Here is a 16,316-nt window from a genome sequence, read left to right on the forward strand (position 1 = left end):
AAGAGAAGAGCGAGTAAAGCACTTTGTCACCTGTTGGTATAAACCCTGATGTAAGACGCTCTAATGCATCACCTTTCTGGATAAACTCTGAAGACTGAACATTAGGACAATGTTGGTTAAAACTGGACATAAAGAAAATGATTAAGTCTAAAAGTAAAAAGTTCCTATTGAAAATAACATCGGATTATTAAATGAAGACAACACGAGACAACAGGAAGCTTTGTTTTATTCATCACAAGAAGAAGAAGAGAATGACGGCTGAGACACTTCCTGAATATCTCGGCCTGTCTGCAGAGAGACTCTATCATCTAATAAATAAAAACAAACCAGTGACATACGACCACGACCGGTGACCTCCTGCCGTCTCAGCAGCTCTAGTCACAGAAACAGTGACGTCTGTTCAGATCGATCTGTGAGCTGTGAACTGCTGGTGTCCACACGTCTGAAGCAGCTGCAGGTCCTGACAAGTAAAGCCTCTCAGATGACGTCTCTGCTTCCTGCACAGGTGATCGATCCTGCTGGTTGGAGGGTCAGTATTTTGTTTTTTATTATCAAAGTCCTAAAGAAAGATGAAGCTGAGTTTTATAACAATGAACACTTGAAATCTCTGCAGATGATGACTCAGAATCCTGCTGCAAACACCTGCAACATCTCCTCCAGGGGATGAAGGAAGAACAAACTCCTCAGATCCAATTACAGATTCTGTCTCTTCACAGATCTGAACACAGGTAGGAGGCCAAAGATAAAACTCATTAATCAGCATGATTTGTCTTTTTATGCTGATGTATTTGTAATGAGACTGGTTCAGAATGCAACTGTAATGTCTTTATATCTCTAGAACTAAAATCATAACTACAAACCCAATTTAACCTGATTAATTCCTGGTTTAAATGTCATGTATCCTAAAACATTTTTGTTTGTGCTGGCAAAACGACTGGGTCAGAGCTTCTCCCAAAACTGCAGCTCTTGTGGGGTGTTCCCAGTCTGCAGGGATAAGTACCAACCAAGCTGCTTTGGGAAAGGTTCTGCTGGGAAACCTTGGGTTCTGACATTCATGTGGATGTGACTTTGACATGTCCCACCTACCTGAACATTGTTGCAGACCAAGTACACCCCTTCATGGAAACAGTATTCCCTAATGGCAGTGGCCTCTTTCAGCAGGATGATGCACCCTGCCACACTGCAACAATGCTTCAGGAATGGTTTGAGGAACAACGCAGTCAAAGTGTTGACCTGGCCTCCAAATTCCCCAGATCTCAATCCAATCGAGCATCTGTGGGATGTGCTGGACAAACAAGTCCGATCCATTGAGGCCCCACCTCGCAACTTACAGCACTTAAAGGATCTGCTGCTAACGTCTTGGTGCCAGATACCTCAGCACACCTTCAGAGGTCTAGTGAAGTCCAAGCCTCGACGGCTCAGGGCTGTTTTGGCAGCAAAAGGGGGGCCGACACAATATTAGGCAGGTGGTCATAATGTTATGGCTGATCAGTGTGTATATTGTTGTCTTTGAGTTCTGGTCTGGTTCTTGTTCATACTGTTTATTTAAAGATGAACCAAGAGAAGAAAACATGACGTTATGCAGACAAACGTTTAATTTTCCTACATTACTAAAACTGTCCAATACATGACTTACCTGTCAGGTTGGTTCACAGGAATCACAATTTGTGAAAGGACCGTTAACCCTGGTAGACATGTGACAAAAAATAAGCAGCCATACGAGTGTTTTTTGCACTTTTATGTTCATAAAAGTGGGAAAACATGACAGAGGGACAAATGAACAAGGTCGTCATGATCCTTTTAGTGCTGCTGACACGAGCGTTAATTACAGTCTTCTACTGTTTCAACAGGTGACTCACACCCGCAGATCCTGTCTGCTCACAAACATCCTTAGACAGCAGAACAACTGTGGAAGGTGACGTTGCTCTAAATGAGGACTATTTCTGTCTCAGATGGCACCTATTACATGTTCTTTCAAGTTAAGGTGAGTGTCAAGTGCAGCAGCCCGCCTGTATTACCTCTTTGTTGCCAGAGTACAGCGAGGTGAAAGAACGCCATGAGAGGATGGAGTCGTGCGTCAGACTAAAGTTTTACAGCATGAATACGTGTCTTTACTGAAAGGAGGATTTATTTTGTAGTTTAGGTTGAGGCAATGATTTAATTATACGGCAAATTCCAACTGGAAACAATCTAAGGAACAACACAAACACACACTATTGTTTCTGCTTTGAGGCCACGCATTGACTCAAGACATCGTCCACATCGTGAGAAGTCTCAGCTTTCCCTCGTTGTGCATGAGTTTCTGAGTTTTTTGTTTGCAAAAGGAAGGACCTTTAACCTCTGACTTTAACTTAACATAAAGCTCAGATTCTGGTCCTTGATCTGTGATTGGTGCGGAGTCATGTCTCAGGTTAGGACTAATACTCCCACAGGGCCGAGCTGCCCGGGCTGAGTCCATCCCCCTTCAGCGTGCCTCCCTGGTCCCCTCGCAGGTATTTGCCGTTCTTGCCCCGGATGGCAAGGCGTCCGTGCTCCAGCAGCTCCAGAGAGAACTCCTCGGGGGTGTCACCGTCCGAACACACCAGACCAGAACTGTTCACATACCAGAACCGACCGTCCACACCTGCAGGAGGGTAAGTACGTCAAGTCAGACAGAAGAGACAGCTTAATTAGTTTTACTTTCATTTACTGAAACACATATTTGTTTGAGGGATGCGAGTCGATAAAAAGGATGAGGGGTTTAATCGGTCTTGTTTGAGTGGCTCCACCCTGACCTTTGATGTGGTACGCCCCGTTACTGAACTCCAGGCTGAAAATGTCATAGACTGATCTTCCGGCGTCCAGAGTGTTTGAGTTCTTGTGGTGGCAAATAAATCCGTTCACTCCTCTCAGGATCAGCATGGGCCTGTTGATCAGCTTCAGAGTGAGCTGCTCGTCCTCACCTGAACAGTGGAGGAGTCAGGTTTAATCAAAGAGACATTTACGTGGAGAGAAAGAAAGAAGGTGCAGAATGAACCGGTAAATGTCTCTCACCTATGGAGTCGCTGACAGCGAGCAGCTGGCCGTTCTTCTTGGTGCAGATGTATTTTCCATTGTTGGCTTTGACTGCCACCTTGTGGCCGAGCCACTCCACATCAAACATGGTGTTTGCTGACCTGTTGGGCAACACGAGACAGAAAATTATTCTTTAGTTGCCTTTAAGTGACTGTTAGAAATGTGGTGATTACGGGCTAATTGCACATGCAGGACTAAAAAATATTTGTTATCTAATGCATTCAAGCAACTTTTTAAATTATTTAGTAACATCTAATTTAAAAAGATTTATATACAAATTGAATTGTGTTGCTTTAAACCTCAAATAAACATCTTTTAATGTGTCATAAAAATCACTTTATGTCTTGTTGCACCTGTAACTTATGAACTTATAAAAGGCTATATGACTGCATGTCATTAAAAAGGACCATTTATTTCCGCAGTAAGGACTTTGTACCAGCACACTGTAACGCCGTGGATCAGTTCCTTTGTAAAGCCCTATATGTAATACTGATGCACGCAATATGCTGTATTATTTTTCACTCACACTTCAGTGGCCGTACTCTGGATGCCTCCGTGGGCCACCAGAGCCCAGTAGTTCCCCTGGCTGGTGCGAAACGTACACTTCCTGGTTTCCTTGTCGATCTCCATCTGAAACGTCTCCATGTCCGTCTCATCGTCCTGATTGGCTGCAAGGCTGACGCCTAGGCGGGGCAAAGAAAGCACATCATTAATACCTCAGGTATTTCACCTTTACTACACTTTAGGACTTCTTAGTGTTTAGAGAAAAACTTCAGTTCTTCCTTTTTTGTTGATCAATTTATTCTATGTGATATTGATAAATTAAGGCTTAAAGGGATAGTTCGTTTTTAAGTGGGGTTGTTTGAGGTACTTATCAATTGTTGCTACGTACAGTAGATAACAGTCAGTACGGTCCCTGTTAGGCGAAGCCGGCCGGAGTTCCTACACAGAAGCTAAGTTAAGCACCGCTGCAGACGGGGTCAGGAGTCCAACGTACTTTAGCCACTTAAGAGTCAATAAACAAACATTTCAGATAAAGTGTACACTGTATTCTACTTTTTTGTCACCGCTTCACATCGACGTCAGACGGCCCTTTCCCTGGATTATTTGGCGTTGATGAGTGCAGATGAGGAGCTGTCTCGGTGTTGCGTGTGGAGTGTTGTAGCTTACGTTTAGCAGAGCTAGCCACTGCTATCTAATGCCATTATCACTCAACAGAACTCGGTGTAATCTATGAGGTAACCAGGACACTTTGTTTGAACAGTCAGGGAAAATAAACAAGCACCAACTGTGATATCTTCAGAAAAGTGAAGTTTGATTTCAGTCCGCTAGCCGCTGCACTTTCTGACACAAACAGCTGACCTACGGCATAAAACACTTCCCGGCATGAAGAGGAAAACAACATCCTCTAGTCCCCACTGTGAACCGCACTATGTCGTTTCCATAATATTGTATTTTCTTTTTTTATTTGTTGTCTCTTCTACAAACCGCTGACCTGAACAGCTGATCTGAAACCAAACGCAATGTGAAGCGGTAACAAAAATATACAGCGTACACTTAAACTGAAATGTTTCTTTATATGTAGGACTCTTTTAAGTGGCTAAAGTACGTGGTGCTCCTGGTCCCGTCTGCAGCGGTGCTTCGCTTAGCTCATTCACAAAATAGCTTACATCTGATTGCTCTGAATATGTGTAACTCAAGTGCATCATTTCTGCATAATATAAACAAAGTCCCTCTGATTGTCTCCTCTCAAAGGGAGAAGTTTGAAGAAACAGCCACACGGCAGTTTGATAATCAGGTTGCATTGTTATGTTTATCTTGGCTCACTATGAAAGAGTTGGTAATCACGTCTGATTCTGTGTGGATCAGTCTTAAACTGATGTCACATTCAAACATGTCGGGCATACACCTTCCTGAGGGCAGACGCGTTCTCACTGATTGTGGTTCTGGATGCATTTGTGAAGAAAATACTGTAAATACAGTAAATAAACTTACTACACATCAATATTTCCAACTGTTGTGACCACATAGACTGATTGCAGAGAGCTTAATCCAAAATTAGATCCATCCCATAATATCCCTGATACATTTTCTTAATCCTTTAACAACCCAACCTCCCTCTCCCCCTCCTTCCCCCCTGACTCCCTCAGCCCCCGCCTCCCGCCCTCACCCCACCTCCGGCCCTGCCTATCTGCCCTCCTCACAGTGGGGCTCTGATATAATCAGCTTTCAAGTGCTGCCCGTCCAATCCCTCAATCCCCTCAATAAAAGAATAAAGGAAAAACAGGAAGAGAGCAGAGGATTTTATGGTCCACACTTAGCAGGAAGTTCAGATAATTACCAAACACACTCAGGCCGCAAGCTAACGGAGCTAATAATGATCGGACATATGGAGAACATGCTGAAAAATGTAAATGTGTGAACTGGCTACACACATATTTTGTTGAATAGATCTTAGGACCCAAAGTATGCTCCTGTCAGAGCTGTGCATTTATTTAACCAAAACTGTATTTGGCAGCTGTGCCTTTAAGAGGCAAAATAATCCATGTTTATGCTTCCTGTTAATATACACAAGCCTACTTAGCTTCTAATAGCCTTATAGCTTATTATAACCAAACCCACATGAGTCATATTATTCTGTCAGATTTTTGTATTACCCTTTGTTTGAGGTAAACAGCACTCTAATCTAGGACTTATAGGTGGACCTAGAAACACTGCAGTGCACTGGCTGGTTAAGGGGATTGTCCATTCTTGTGAGACAAGGGACTATTTTGCGCCTCACGTTTAGGTACATGTGATTAAGGGATAGGTTTGGAGTTTTAAGGGTGTTATACCGACACAGCTAACGTGAATCTTAATTGTGTTCTGATCTGCCTTTCCACAGGCAGTACCCTAAAATGTAGGTAGGGTTGTTGTTGGCTGTAAACAATGTCCTTAACGTGGGCAAACGAACGTCTGCTCCCATCTGCACCTCAGTGATCGTCCAGAGAACTAAGGTGCACGCTGACTTAAAGCTCCTGTGAGGAGTTTTTAGCTTTTTACGATATGGACTGAAATTAATACTGATGCCTCTATATGAGCTACAAAAGCAAACCAGACCATCAGCGAAAAGATTGATTAGCTCTTAATAGTTATTTTGAATGCCTGTAACTACTGCTGGGGGTAGGTGTCAGATGAGGCGGTTAACTTTGCGCTGGTGCTTTTACAAAGGGTTATGGAAAAAATTGTGACAGAATGGAGGCTTCTACTGATATAATTTCCAACCTATGGAAGTGCAAAAAATAACCATTCAAATGAGTAAAAAAAATTAGCTGAAACAAATTATTCATTTCACCATGATGTCATAACTCTGTCGCTATAACCCTTTTGCACAGCGCTTAAATAATCTTGTAAGTAACAGCTTAATGAAGCAACAGGATTGTCATTGGCTATAATTGTGAACATTTGAGCTGCTATAAAACTGTAACTCAAAGGAATGAAATCAGTTTAATTTGTGATTAAACACAAAATTAAACTGATTTCCACTCCCAGTGCTCACAATAAAAACTTTAACATTTAGATTGTTATCAGGTATGCTCCTTTTTTCGACTAATCATGGTCTAGCGTGTTAGCATGCCAACATGTGCTAATTAGCGCTAACATAAAATAGATCTATGGATGATAGTCATGTTATTAGATTTGCAGGTAATTTGTAATAAACCAAAGAAATGGACAAATTAAACATTTCAGCTGTTGATGGCGCTGCCCTTAAATGTTTGAATTCACAATAGACAGTCAGCGCTGCTGACTCTGGTCACATCAGTATCCTCCTGGACCTCTCTGCAGCCTTCGACAGTTTCTCACACCATCCTCAACCATGTATTCAATTACCCGGGCCTCACCGGTACCCCCCTCTCCTGGTTCCACTCATATCTCTCCAGTAGGAAACAGTTCATTACCATCAGGGACTCAAGCTCCAACTCGGCCCCAGTCAACCAAGGTGTGCCCCAAGGCTCCGTCCTTGGACCCCTCCTCTTCACCATCTACATGCTTCCCCTCGGCCCAATCATCCACGACCACGGCTTAAGCTTCCACTGCTATGCCGACGACACTCAGCTGTACCTCAGCACCAAACCATCCACTCAGCTGCCCCCACAGTCTCTTCTCACCTACCTGCATAACATAAAAACCCGGATGTCATCTCATTTTCTCAAGCTAAACAGCAATAATACAGAGCTCATGGTTGTGGCACCCAAGGCACTGCTCGGGAAGGTTGGAGATATCCTCGTCCACATGGATGGCTGCTCCATCCGCCCATCCCCAGAAGGCCGCAACTTGGGTGTCATCCTGGACTCCACCCTCTCATTCCAGTCACACATCAAATCAGTCACAAAATCTGCACTCTACCACCTCAAAAACACTTCCAGACTCTAATCATTGCTCCCTGGCTCCCTGGCAAAGACCCTCATACATGCCTAAATTACAACCCGTCTGGACTACTGCAGTGGAGTCCTGTCTGGGATACCCAGCAGGACAGGACAGGCTCCAGTATTTAAAGAACTGTGCTACCAGGGTTCTGACCCACACCAAGCCCTGGCAACACATTACCTCCACCCTCATCCACCTTCACTGGCTCCCCAGTCAGGTCCGGCCTCTCCTATAAAATCCTCCTTCTCACCTACAAATCTAACACAGTGAAAATGTAAATCCAATGTGTTTTAAGGTTCCTTTCATGCCTTTCGGCTTAATTTGGTATCTATGAATAGATACAGACGGGAGAAAGGGGGTGACATGCGACAAAGATGTCATGGTAACTGAGCTGCTGCGACACTTTAATCACATCTTATTCACACCTGATAAACCAGGTACCATGAGGTCTTACTACTGGTTAAATCATCAGTGATCCTGAGTGCGTTTCAAGCATAGATTTCTGCCCCTCTACTCTGCAGCTACGCCTGGGGGCCCATCGCTTTCATTCTCTCTCATCCCGACTCAATGTCATGCTTTGTCTCCCTATTCCACGTGTCCATTTCACACTAATTCAACCCAGAAATGATCCAGCGACAGGGCTCAGCTGGGACCTCAGAGCTGCTATCTGATAGACAAGAGGAGAGGAGACAGTGGAAAGAGAGAAGAGAATGAGATTAAATAAGCTGAAATCCAAACCAGAAATCTGAGGATATCAATAGCTGCATTGATGACCATCTTTGACACAGAAGTTGGTCAAGCATACGAAACAAGATGATGTCATCTACATAGAAACACACGTTTGGATCAGACCCCAGATCCAGCTCCACTTTCTGGTGTTGTCCTACCTGCAGCCTGCAAGTGGAGCAGGCCTGACTAATCCATCAGCGATAGATGGCTCTGACATCTATTATTAATGGTAAGCTGATGCCACTATCCCCCTGTTCCTTATTTTCCTCTTTCTACAGATCCTCCATCCTTCACCACCGAGTTTCTTTAGCTCAGCCCAATCGTTTTCTCTCATCTGTTCCTGGGCTTTGTGCGTTTGTGTGTGTGTTTGTGCACGCATGCATCATGTGTATAAATGTATATGTATGTATTTGTGTGCACATGTCCACATATGTTAATGGGAAGTCTGTGTCTTTCTACCATCATCACTTTCTCACTGTCAGGGCAGAGTGGGCCACTTAGACCCGATGAACATGAGGAGGTGATGAGAGACATGATGATAGATCTACATGACATGTTTCCACACACACACACACACACACACACACACAAAATACTGCATCCTATTGCTGTCCACAACACATATTTCGAACCCATTTACTGCATTTGGACTCACTTTAAAATACAAAGCTAACATGTCTCCTGTGCGCTAAATGGAGCAGAGAAAAAGGTGGTAATTTATGTGAAGACAGGTGACATTAGGGAGGATGAAGAGCCCACCTGTATCCACACACTGCTATTGTCCTAAACTCCTTTGAGAGCTGCATCCTCCCTTCTCTGCTTTCTATTTCCTCTTATTCTTTAATCATCATGTCGAGCACAGAGGTAGGAGCTAGCAAGGTTTGTACACCAAAGTACTGAAGAGTTTTTGAGGAATGGAAGGATTTTCTATGTCCTTTGTCCTACTTTCAGTTAGTTAACAATTTTGTTTTTTAAGATAATTTTTTGGGGGCTTTTGACAGTAAAGAATGGAGTGGAAATGGGGGGAGGAGAGAGTGGGGGATGACATGCACCAAATGGTCACAGGCTGGGAGTCTAGTGGTAGGAATTGCAGGGTAACTCACAATACTATACAATATGCAAAACGCGATAATTCTGCGATAATTGTGACACTGCAAGACAATTGTACAATAATACATCACACTATCTGATTAACTGAAGAATACGAAATTACCCTAAAAAGGTAAGGTGCAGGATTAATGTATTTATTCGCTACAATTTGGTGTCAGTTTCACAGAAGTTGACACAAACTGAGATGAAAGAATAGCTACTGTGAGGAATGGCGCCAGCCTATCAATAATTGTATTCCATGAGTCAGGACGAGGATATATTGATATTTTGTCCCACTCCTACCTGCTACCAGTGCATCGAGGACTGTAGACCCTGTATATGGGGCGCCTGCGCTACCAACTGAGCAAAACCAGCTCCCCCAGTTTAAGTTAATATTAAACTATCCTCTATATTGATAGATGTGTTGCATCCTTTGTTTTACTTGTTTAATTCTGTGTTTCCAGGCTTTGCACTGTATGCAACACAATAAGCAAATTGCAGGAAAGTTGGGAATGGAATGAAAGTCAGGCAGTGTCCTGCATGGCCATTTAACAAGCTTGTATGCTGATAAGAAAATTGGACATTGCTGATCATTTAAGCATCTGAATGCAAGCTTCAATTTTAGCTAAATAAGTTGGTTTAAGTCATTCAAATGCCAAAAAAGCAAAAATATATCTCATCTTGCACCATGATGGGACCATTTTGCAGTGTCATATGTTGCTAACCACAGCAGCGCATCAGCTCTGACTGATGTTGGAGGGTTGGGGGGTTAGCGGGTTAGATTAGCGAGTTAGAGCGAGACTCTGAGGGGTAGAGGCTTTGGCCCCAGGTGAGAAGCAGCTTGGGTTTCTGAAAGCAGACTCCCCCCCTCGCCTTCCAGGAACAGGGGCCAACTTCATCAATAATTCAAAACACCACCTCACCACTCGCCGCAGCAGGGCGGTATGGTTTTGTGTGTGGGCGAGTGTATCAGAGAAAGATAAAGCTTTTGTTTGTGCACAACAAGTGTAGAAAGAGAGAGAGAGGGAGAAAGAGAGGCGGACGCCAACAGTAAAATGTGAGCATGCTGCAAGTGTTTGCGTCGTTGCATTCGTTCTTGTAGCTACTGTACTGCACCACATCTTTCTTTGCCCTTCATCCAATCAGTTTACAGTCCTCCTTCGTCATTTCGTTTCTGCCCAAAGCTCCCACTGCTAACCAGGAACAATGAGCAAGGAGAGATTCAGTTACAGCACCCAGGGCTGGAGTAACTCGACCCTGCAGACAAGAATCTGCAGCCTGCGGATGGGTGTCATGGCCAAGTATGCTGACAAGCACTGTTGGTGTACGTTAATCCGACCCAAATCCAGTTTCAAATCAGACCAGAAAACCTTAACAACAATCAGCAACTGAACATTCTTGTTAGATGAAACATGATCGTTATAACTACAATGTTTCTAGTTTTTTTAAACTGATCAGAAAATTCAGCCAGAAAAAAGCAACTTTAAACCAAAGTGGATCAGGAGTAATCCATCGGTGTAGCTGTGTGGTTTTATGGCTGCATGCTGATCAAATAACACTACAGCAGCCAAATACATAATTCTGTATCAACAAAGCATTACTGTACAGCATATAGCTTACAAGCAGCTGTTTTGGTAAGCCCAAGTGAGTTCACCCCGTTACAAAACCAGGAGGTACATTCAGATTTCAGTAGCTGCATTTTATAACATGGTAAATCATACATGAGAAGTCTATTTCTGCAGAAATTCCCGACATAGGTGCACAATTCATTTATTATTTGACCAAATCAATCACCAATGTAAGACCTAATACCAAGAGTGGACTGACCTAAATCAATTGCAACCCTAAAACGAATGACGTACTCGTCTCGGTGAGGCTGATAGTCTCCCGTATCAGCCTCATCTATCTTGTTTTCCTGGAAAGATGCTCCTATCCCATGTGATATTGATGCATGTTAATGTGCAGACTACATTACCCATAATTACCACGCACCCCTTATCAGCTGTCAATCTCTGGAGAGGAGCCTGCTACCTGCATACTCAGCATATCTTGGAGTCAGTGTTCTTCCTGTGAATTGTAAGCTCAGTTTTCTGGGGGTGTATCAGTGCACACTATGGACTGTATATGGGGTAGTAGTAGTAACTGTAGTAGTTGTAGTATTTGTTGACCCTCTGCTTCATTATGTATGTGTGTAGGTCAGTGTGTGTCAGCTAAAGGCTCATGTGACCACCCTTAAGCGCTTAAGGTCAGCTTTCCTCAATTTAATCAGACATTTGGGATTCTGTGTTGGACTTTCGGGAACCTGGGAATCAGCACAAGTTATAGTGCGTGCATGCATGAAAAAATCGAATTTGTGACAATATCATGTCCTACTGATGTGTTTTCCTACCTTGTCTAATGGAGACATACCGCCCATTGGCTGCCATCAGAACCACCTGTGGGTGACTCTCCTCTAAGTCAAACAGTTCATCTTTGCCCGGTTTGGAGCATCGTCCCGACCTCAGGGTGCCCGTAGGCCCCATGGGAGACAAGTACTTCCCCTCACAGTCTTTAAAGGCCAGCTTCCCACACTTCAGCTCCAGCGTGTACGCCGTGGCCCTCCCACTCTGCATCAAGAGCTTCCCATCATTACTGAGGAAGCGGCTGTCGCACGTCTTAAGGCAGTACTTTCCATCCAGGTAGACAAGAGTAAGGAGTGCTGCCACACCCCAGGGAATGTTCACATCCACTGCGATCTCCCCATCCTCCATGGAGAGATGGGCGTAGCGCCTGCGGGCCACAGATAGCAGGTTGGCCTGCGGATGTAGCGCCAGGTGCACCGCCCACAGCTCGGCGTTTGTGATTACCTGGGCAAAGCAGGACAAGTAGTCCCGCGAGCCACCAAAGAAGCGGAGATGCTGCTCGGACTGCAGGGCCCAGCGGCCGTCTGATTGAGCCACGATGAGGAAGCGACAGTCTGAATTGTGCCCATCAGCCTCGCAGGTGACTTTGCCGTCCTTGTCGGAGGCCAGGTAGCGCCCCAGGTGGCTGCGCAAGTAGACCACCTGTGTGTCCTGAGAGTCTTGCTCTAGGGTCCATATCTGCTTCTTCTTCAGACTGGGGGCGGATGCATTCACCTGGAAGACAAGGAAATGTTCAAAGGCTTTTTCTTCTTCGACGCCTTATGTCCAACTGCCAACAAACCAGAGACTTTCATGGCTGTAGCATCTCTTTACCAGTGTACAACCCTGTGCTGCTCTTTGGCTCTGTTTACACCTGGTATTAAAAATTGTCCTGAGCCCTTTTTTAAACGGGACAATCCTGTACAGATGAGGGAGGGAGGGTTTATCATAGTTAATAATAACGCAGCAGTGAGGATGTTCAAGCAAGATGTGATCAGCCATCTTTAGAGCCGTCTACTTGCATTGCCCATGACACATGTTAATACCAGGGGTAAACAGGGCCTATGAATCAGTCATGAAAAACATGTTACAGCTCTTGATTTGTCTTTGATGGCATGTTTGTACCTTGAAGCTGAAGTTCTCAGCAGTGAGGTAGCGACCCTCGTGGTTGATCAGGCCGAACTGTAGCTTCAAGGGACGGTTCCCATTAGCCGGCATCTTCACCTGTGGATGCATGAACGTGAGAGACAGAAGAAGAACAAGGAGTCAGACTGATGTGTTTGGGGGGAAGAGTGGCAAAGGAGCAGCAGTGAGGGAAATGCAAAGAAATGGAGGGAATTAGAGGTGAGGTGAGGAATAAGGACGGATATGAAGTCATGGAGAATGATGAAATGAGAAAGTCTCACAGACAGGAAATCAATTCATTAAGGTACAGTATATAAAGCACTCCCCAAACCACAAATTCCTCCCCCCGCCCCTGGCTTCATTATACATTTTTCCAGCTACAGGCTCCTAATTTACTTACTGTGGTTTTGTGGCTTCCCCTCTGCAGTTTCTGCGGCTCTAATTCCAGCTCCCAGATTTAAGAGGCTTCTTTCACCAAGCGTCCTCTTGTAATTCTTTCTGTCTCCCCTTCTTCTTCTCTCGCTGGCTCTGTTGATCGGGTCTCCCTGCTCCCCTCCACCTCCACCTCTCCTCACCCTAATCAGGTTAGAGGCAGCAAAGACTTGAGTCAAGCTTGATCTCTCTTAAGTCCGCGTCAACCTCTCTTTCTCTGCAGACTAATTTTGCTCTCTTCTCCGCTCCCTGTTGCTCTCTCTTCTAGTTTCCCTCCTGTTCTTGCTTGACTTTTTATTCACCCTGAAGGCTCAATCACCCGGTCCCCCCTGACTAGCCCTCCCTTGGGATGCTTTGGCGGCTATCCTTGGATCACATCCAGTCCTCTGACCCTCTTCTCCACCTTCCTTGAAGTCCAGGTTCCTCGTTTGTCAGACAAAAGTTTGATCAGTGAAGAAGAACATCCTCGGCGGTCCTGCAAATTTTATGGTAGCACTCTGACGGACTCCTTCACTCTTTCCCTAAACATAAGCCGTCCATCACAGCCGAACTCTGCAACAAAGGGTGCTGCTCGCCTCTGTAATCTTAAGCCTCTCCCTGTCGCTTTTGCCTCCCATCCTCTCCTTCTCTCTCTCTGCCTTTCTCTAACCTGCCATGTGTATAATCCTGCCTTTCTCTGCCTCTGCGCTTTATTCTGAGCGCTGCACTTCTGTGACACATAAAGACAGGTAAGTAGAAACAACGGACACACACACACACCGCCGGGTAACCAGAGCACTCCCCGTGCCTTTGGGGTAGTTGCCTGAGTGCAGCTCCACTTACTTGCCTATGCGGGGGGTTTAGTTACACACCTTCTCTGATTGCAAGCTCTTTGGGTCAGTCCTAATGGGAAAGGCCGAAGAAGACGGACTTAATGTCTGAATTTTGGGAGACAAGCAAAAAGGAAAGGAGATGACGTAAGGCAAAAATAATATGCTTATCAACATATGGGGTTTATGAATGAGTGTGTATGTGCAGCAAGTAAGCCTGCACGTGTGTGTGTGTGTGTGTGTGTGTGTGTGTGTGTGTGTGAGTAATCAAGCTTGCCAATCAGCCTATTATAAGTCTTCTTTGCAGAGTAAACAGACGTGTCTCTTCCTGAGTCCATCTAATCCTCAAACCAATCATCCCAACCTGGCTAATCTATCGGCACAACCCCTCCCCAATCCCCTAACACACACATAAACACACACACACACACACACACACACTCCCCCTTCTGCTTGTCAATGGCTATAAACATACACATACACTCACTGACCCACAGCAATGTACATATCATCACCACACACACACACACACACACACACACACACACACACACACACTCCCCCTTCTGCTTGTCAATGGCTATAAACATACACATACACTCACTGACCCACAGCAATGTACATATCATCACCACACACACACACACACACACACACACACACACACACAAAGGTCACACAAGGGTCCCAGGGTTCATAGTAAACACCACCCACCCAAAGATTTACTCCCCCTGACCCAGACTTGAACTGCTGCGCTTCACGCAAAATGTGAAACAAAGCGTGTCACACACACACACACACACACACACACACACAAACACACAGATACTGAAGGACAGGACGGCTGCAGCTGATTGTGTGAACACTAAACAGACAGACATCCAACATTTCTGAGAAGATTGTTTGAAGATTTAAAGGATCTAACCACATTTATATGGGTAGCTTTATCTTCAAACTGTGTAATTATTAATGGGAAGACAATAGTAAATCTTATATGATCACTTTTATTCTGCAATATTTAAAATCTCCCACAGCAACACAGGGATCAGACGTGAATCCAGAAGTCCTTTTTGAATCCTTTTTACTGATGACGTTGTGATGAAGTCACTTTTTAAGAGCATTTCAAAGGCCTAGAGACGCTTCATACCCAGCTGATGCTTCAGCGGGTAACATGCTTCATAGCTTTTTAACTATGGCCAAACAATAACTAGAACAGTCATTAACAATGTGAAATAATTTTCAGCTAAATATCTAAATGAAAATATTTAAATGGTAAATAAATGGACTGTACTTAAATAGCGGTTTTCTAGCCTTAAGACCACTCAAAGCGCTTTACACTACATGTCCCATTCATCCTGTCACACACACATTGATAGCAAAGGCTACTATGCCAATCTCCAATCAGGATCTATAGGCATTCATGCACCGAGGGTATGCCTTCAGGTGTCTTGTCCATGGACACTTCGACATGTAGCAGTCAGGAACCGAACCGCCGACCTTCCGACTGAGAGACAACCCACTCTACCACAGCGCCTGCTTAACTGACTCCTTATTCAAAACTCCTGATTAAATATGATCAGAGTTAAAATCAGGTTTATTGCCCAGTTGGTTTACACATACGAGGGCTTTGACTTGGTGTTTTAGTGCAAAACAATAAACTAGAAGTAGAATAAAAAATTTGACCGCCAGTAAACTGCAGTAGAAATGCTGGTTAGGTGGCAATCTCGGATCCCATCGGCTATAGTCCGAGAGATATAGTCTCTGGGGACACCGGTGAATGTGCCAGGTGGTAAGCGATAAAAGGATTCCCGCCAAGAAGCGTGCTGCATCGTTACAGGAAGACAAACCGTTTTCTAGTGATTTACTTTAATTGACGGGTCTTACCTTTGCCGAAATTTCAACATCATGATGCAGATTAGTAAGAAGTAAAAATTCAAGCTATATCAGGTCTGTCCTCAAGAGGAGAAGAAAACTTTTAAAATGCTCCTTTGTTGAACGGAGGTTGGATTGATCAGATGCATTCGAGGAAGTCTGGAAATCTGAACGCTGAACAGCTTTTGTGACACAGCATCAAGGGAATTCATCTCAAGTTAAATTTAAAATCTATAACGGATTGTTAGATGAACTTACATGCAGATGTCTGTTTAGAGAGATTAATAAGAAAATAAATCGTCGTCAGATCATGCTGATGTTCCACCTGCTTTTGCTCTCCACGCGGACTGTTTTTCCTACATACGCTGCAGCCTGCGATACGTGATTAGTCAATATTGCTCGGACTACAAGCGTAGTT

The 16,316-nt window shown here is 44.4% G+C and overlaps 1 protein-coding gene across 1 annotated transcript; it reads right to left on the reverse strand.

The window, feature by feature from the left end:
- Window positions 1-2,417: 2,417 nt before the first annotated feature.
- On the reverse strand, window positions 2,418-12,878 carry fscn2b (fascin actin-bundling protein 2b, retinal). The gene is made up of 6 exons (XM_069664959.1): window positions 12,786-12,878; window positions 11,669-12,395; window positions 3,581-3,737; window positions 3,034-3,155; window positions 2,775-2,942; window positions 2,418-2,623 (listed from the first exon to the last, which is right to left on the reverse strand). The coding sequence occupies exons 1-6, from the start codon at window positions 12,876-12,878 to the stop codon at window positions 2,418-2,420; spliced, it is 1,473 nt and encodes a 490-aa protein (XP_069521060.1).
- Window positions 12,879-16,316: the final 3,438 nt, after the last annotated feature.

Source organism: Semicossyphus pulcher, unplaced genomic scaffold (genome assembly GCF_022749685.1).
Source record: "Semicossyphus pulcher isolate SPU_LCO1_2020_fin unplaced genomic scaffold, fSemPul1.0.p SCAF_16, whole genome shotgun sequence".
NCBI lineage: Eukaryota > Metazoa > Chordata > Actinopteri > Labriformes > Labridae > Semicossyphus > Semicossyphus pulcher.

Excerpts from the sequence above, each read along its gene's own strand:
- fscn2b (XM_069664959.1), bottom strand. The coding sequence starts at position 12,878 with ATGCCGGCTAATGGGAACCGTCCCTTGAAGCTACAGTTCGGCCTGATC. Across the intron at positions 12,396-12,785 it reads CTGAGAACTTCAGCTTCAAG|GTGAATGCATCCGCCCCCAG; the intron begins GTACAAACATGC and ends CTTGTCTTCCAG. Across the intron at positions 3,738-11,668 it reads GTATGTCTCCATTAGACAAG|GCGTCAGCCTTGCAGCCAAT; the intron begins GTAGGAAAACAC and ends TGCCCCGCCTAG.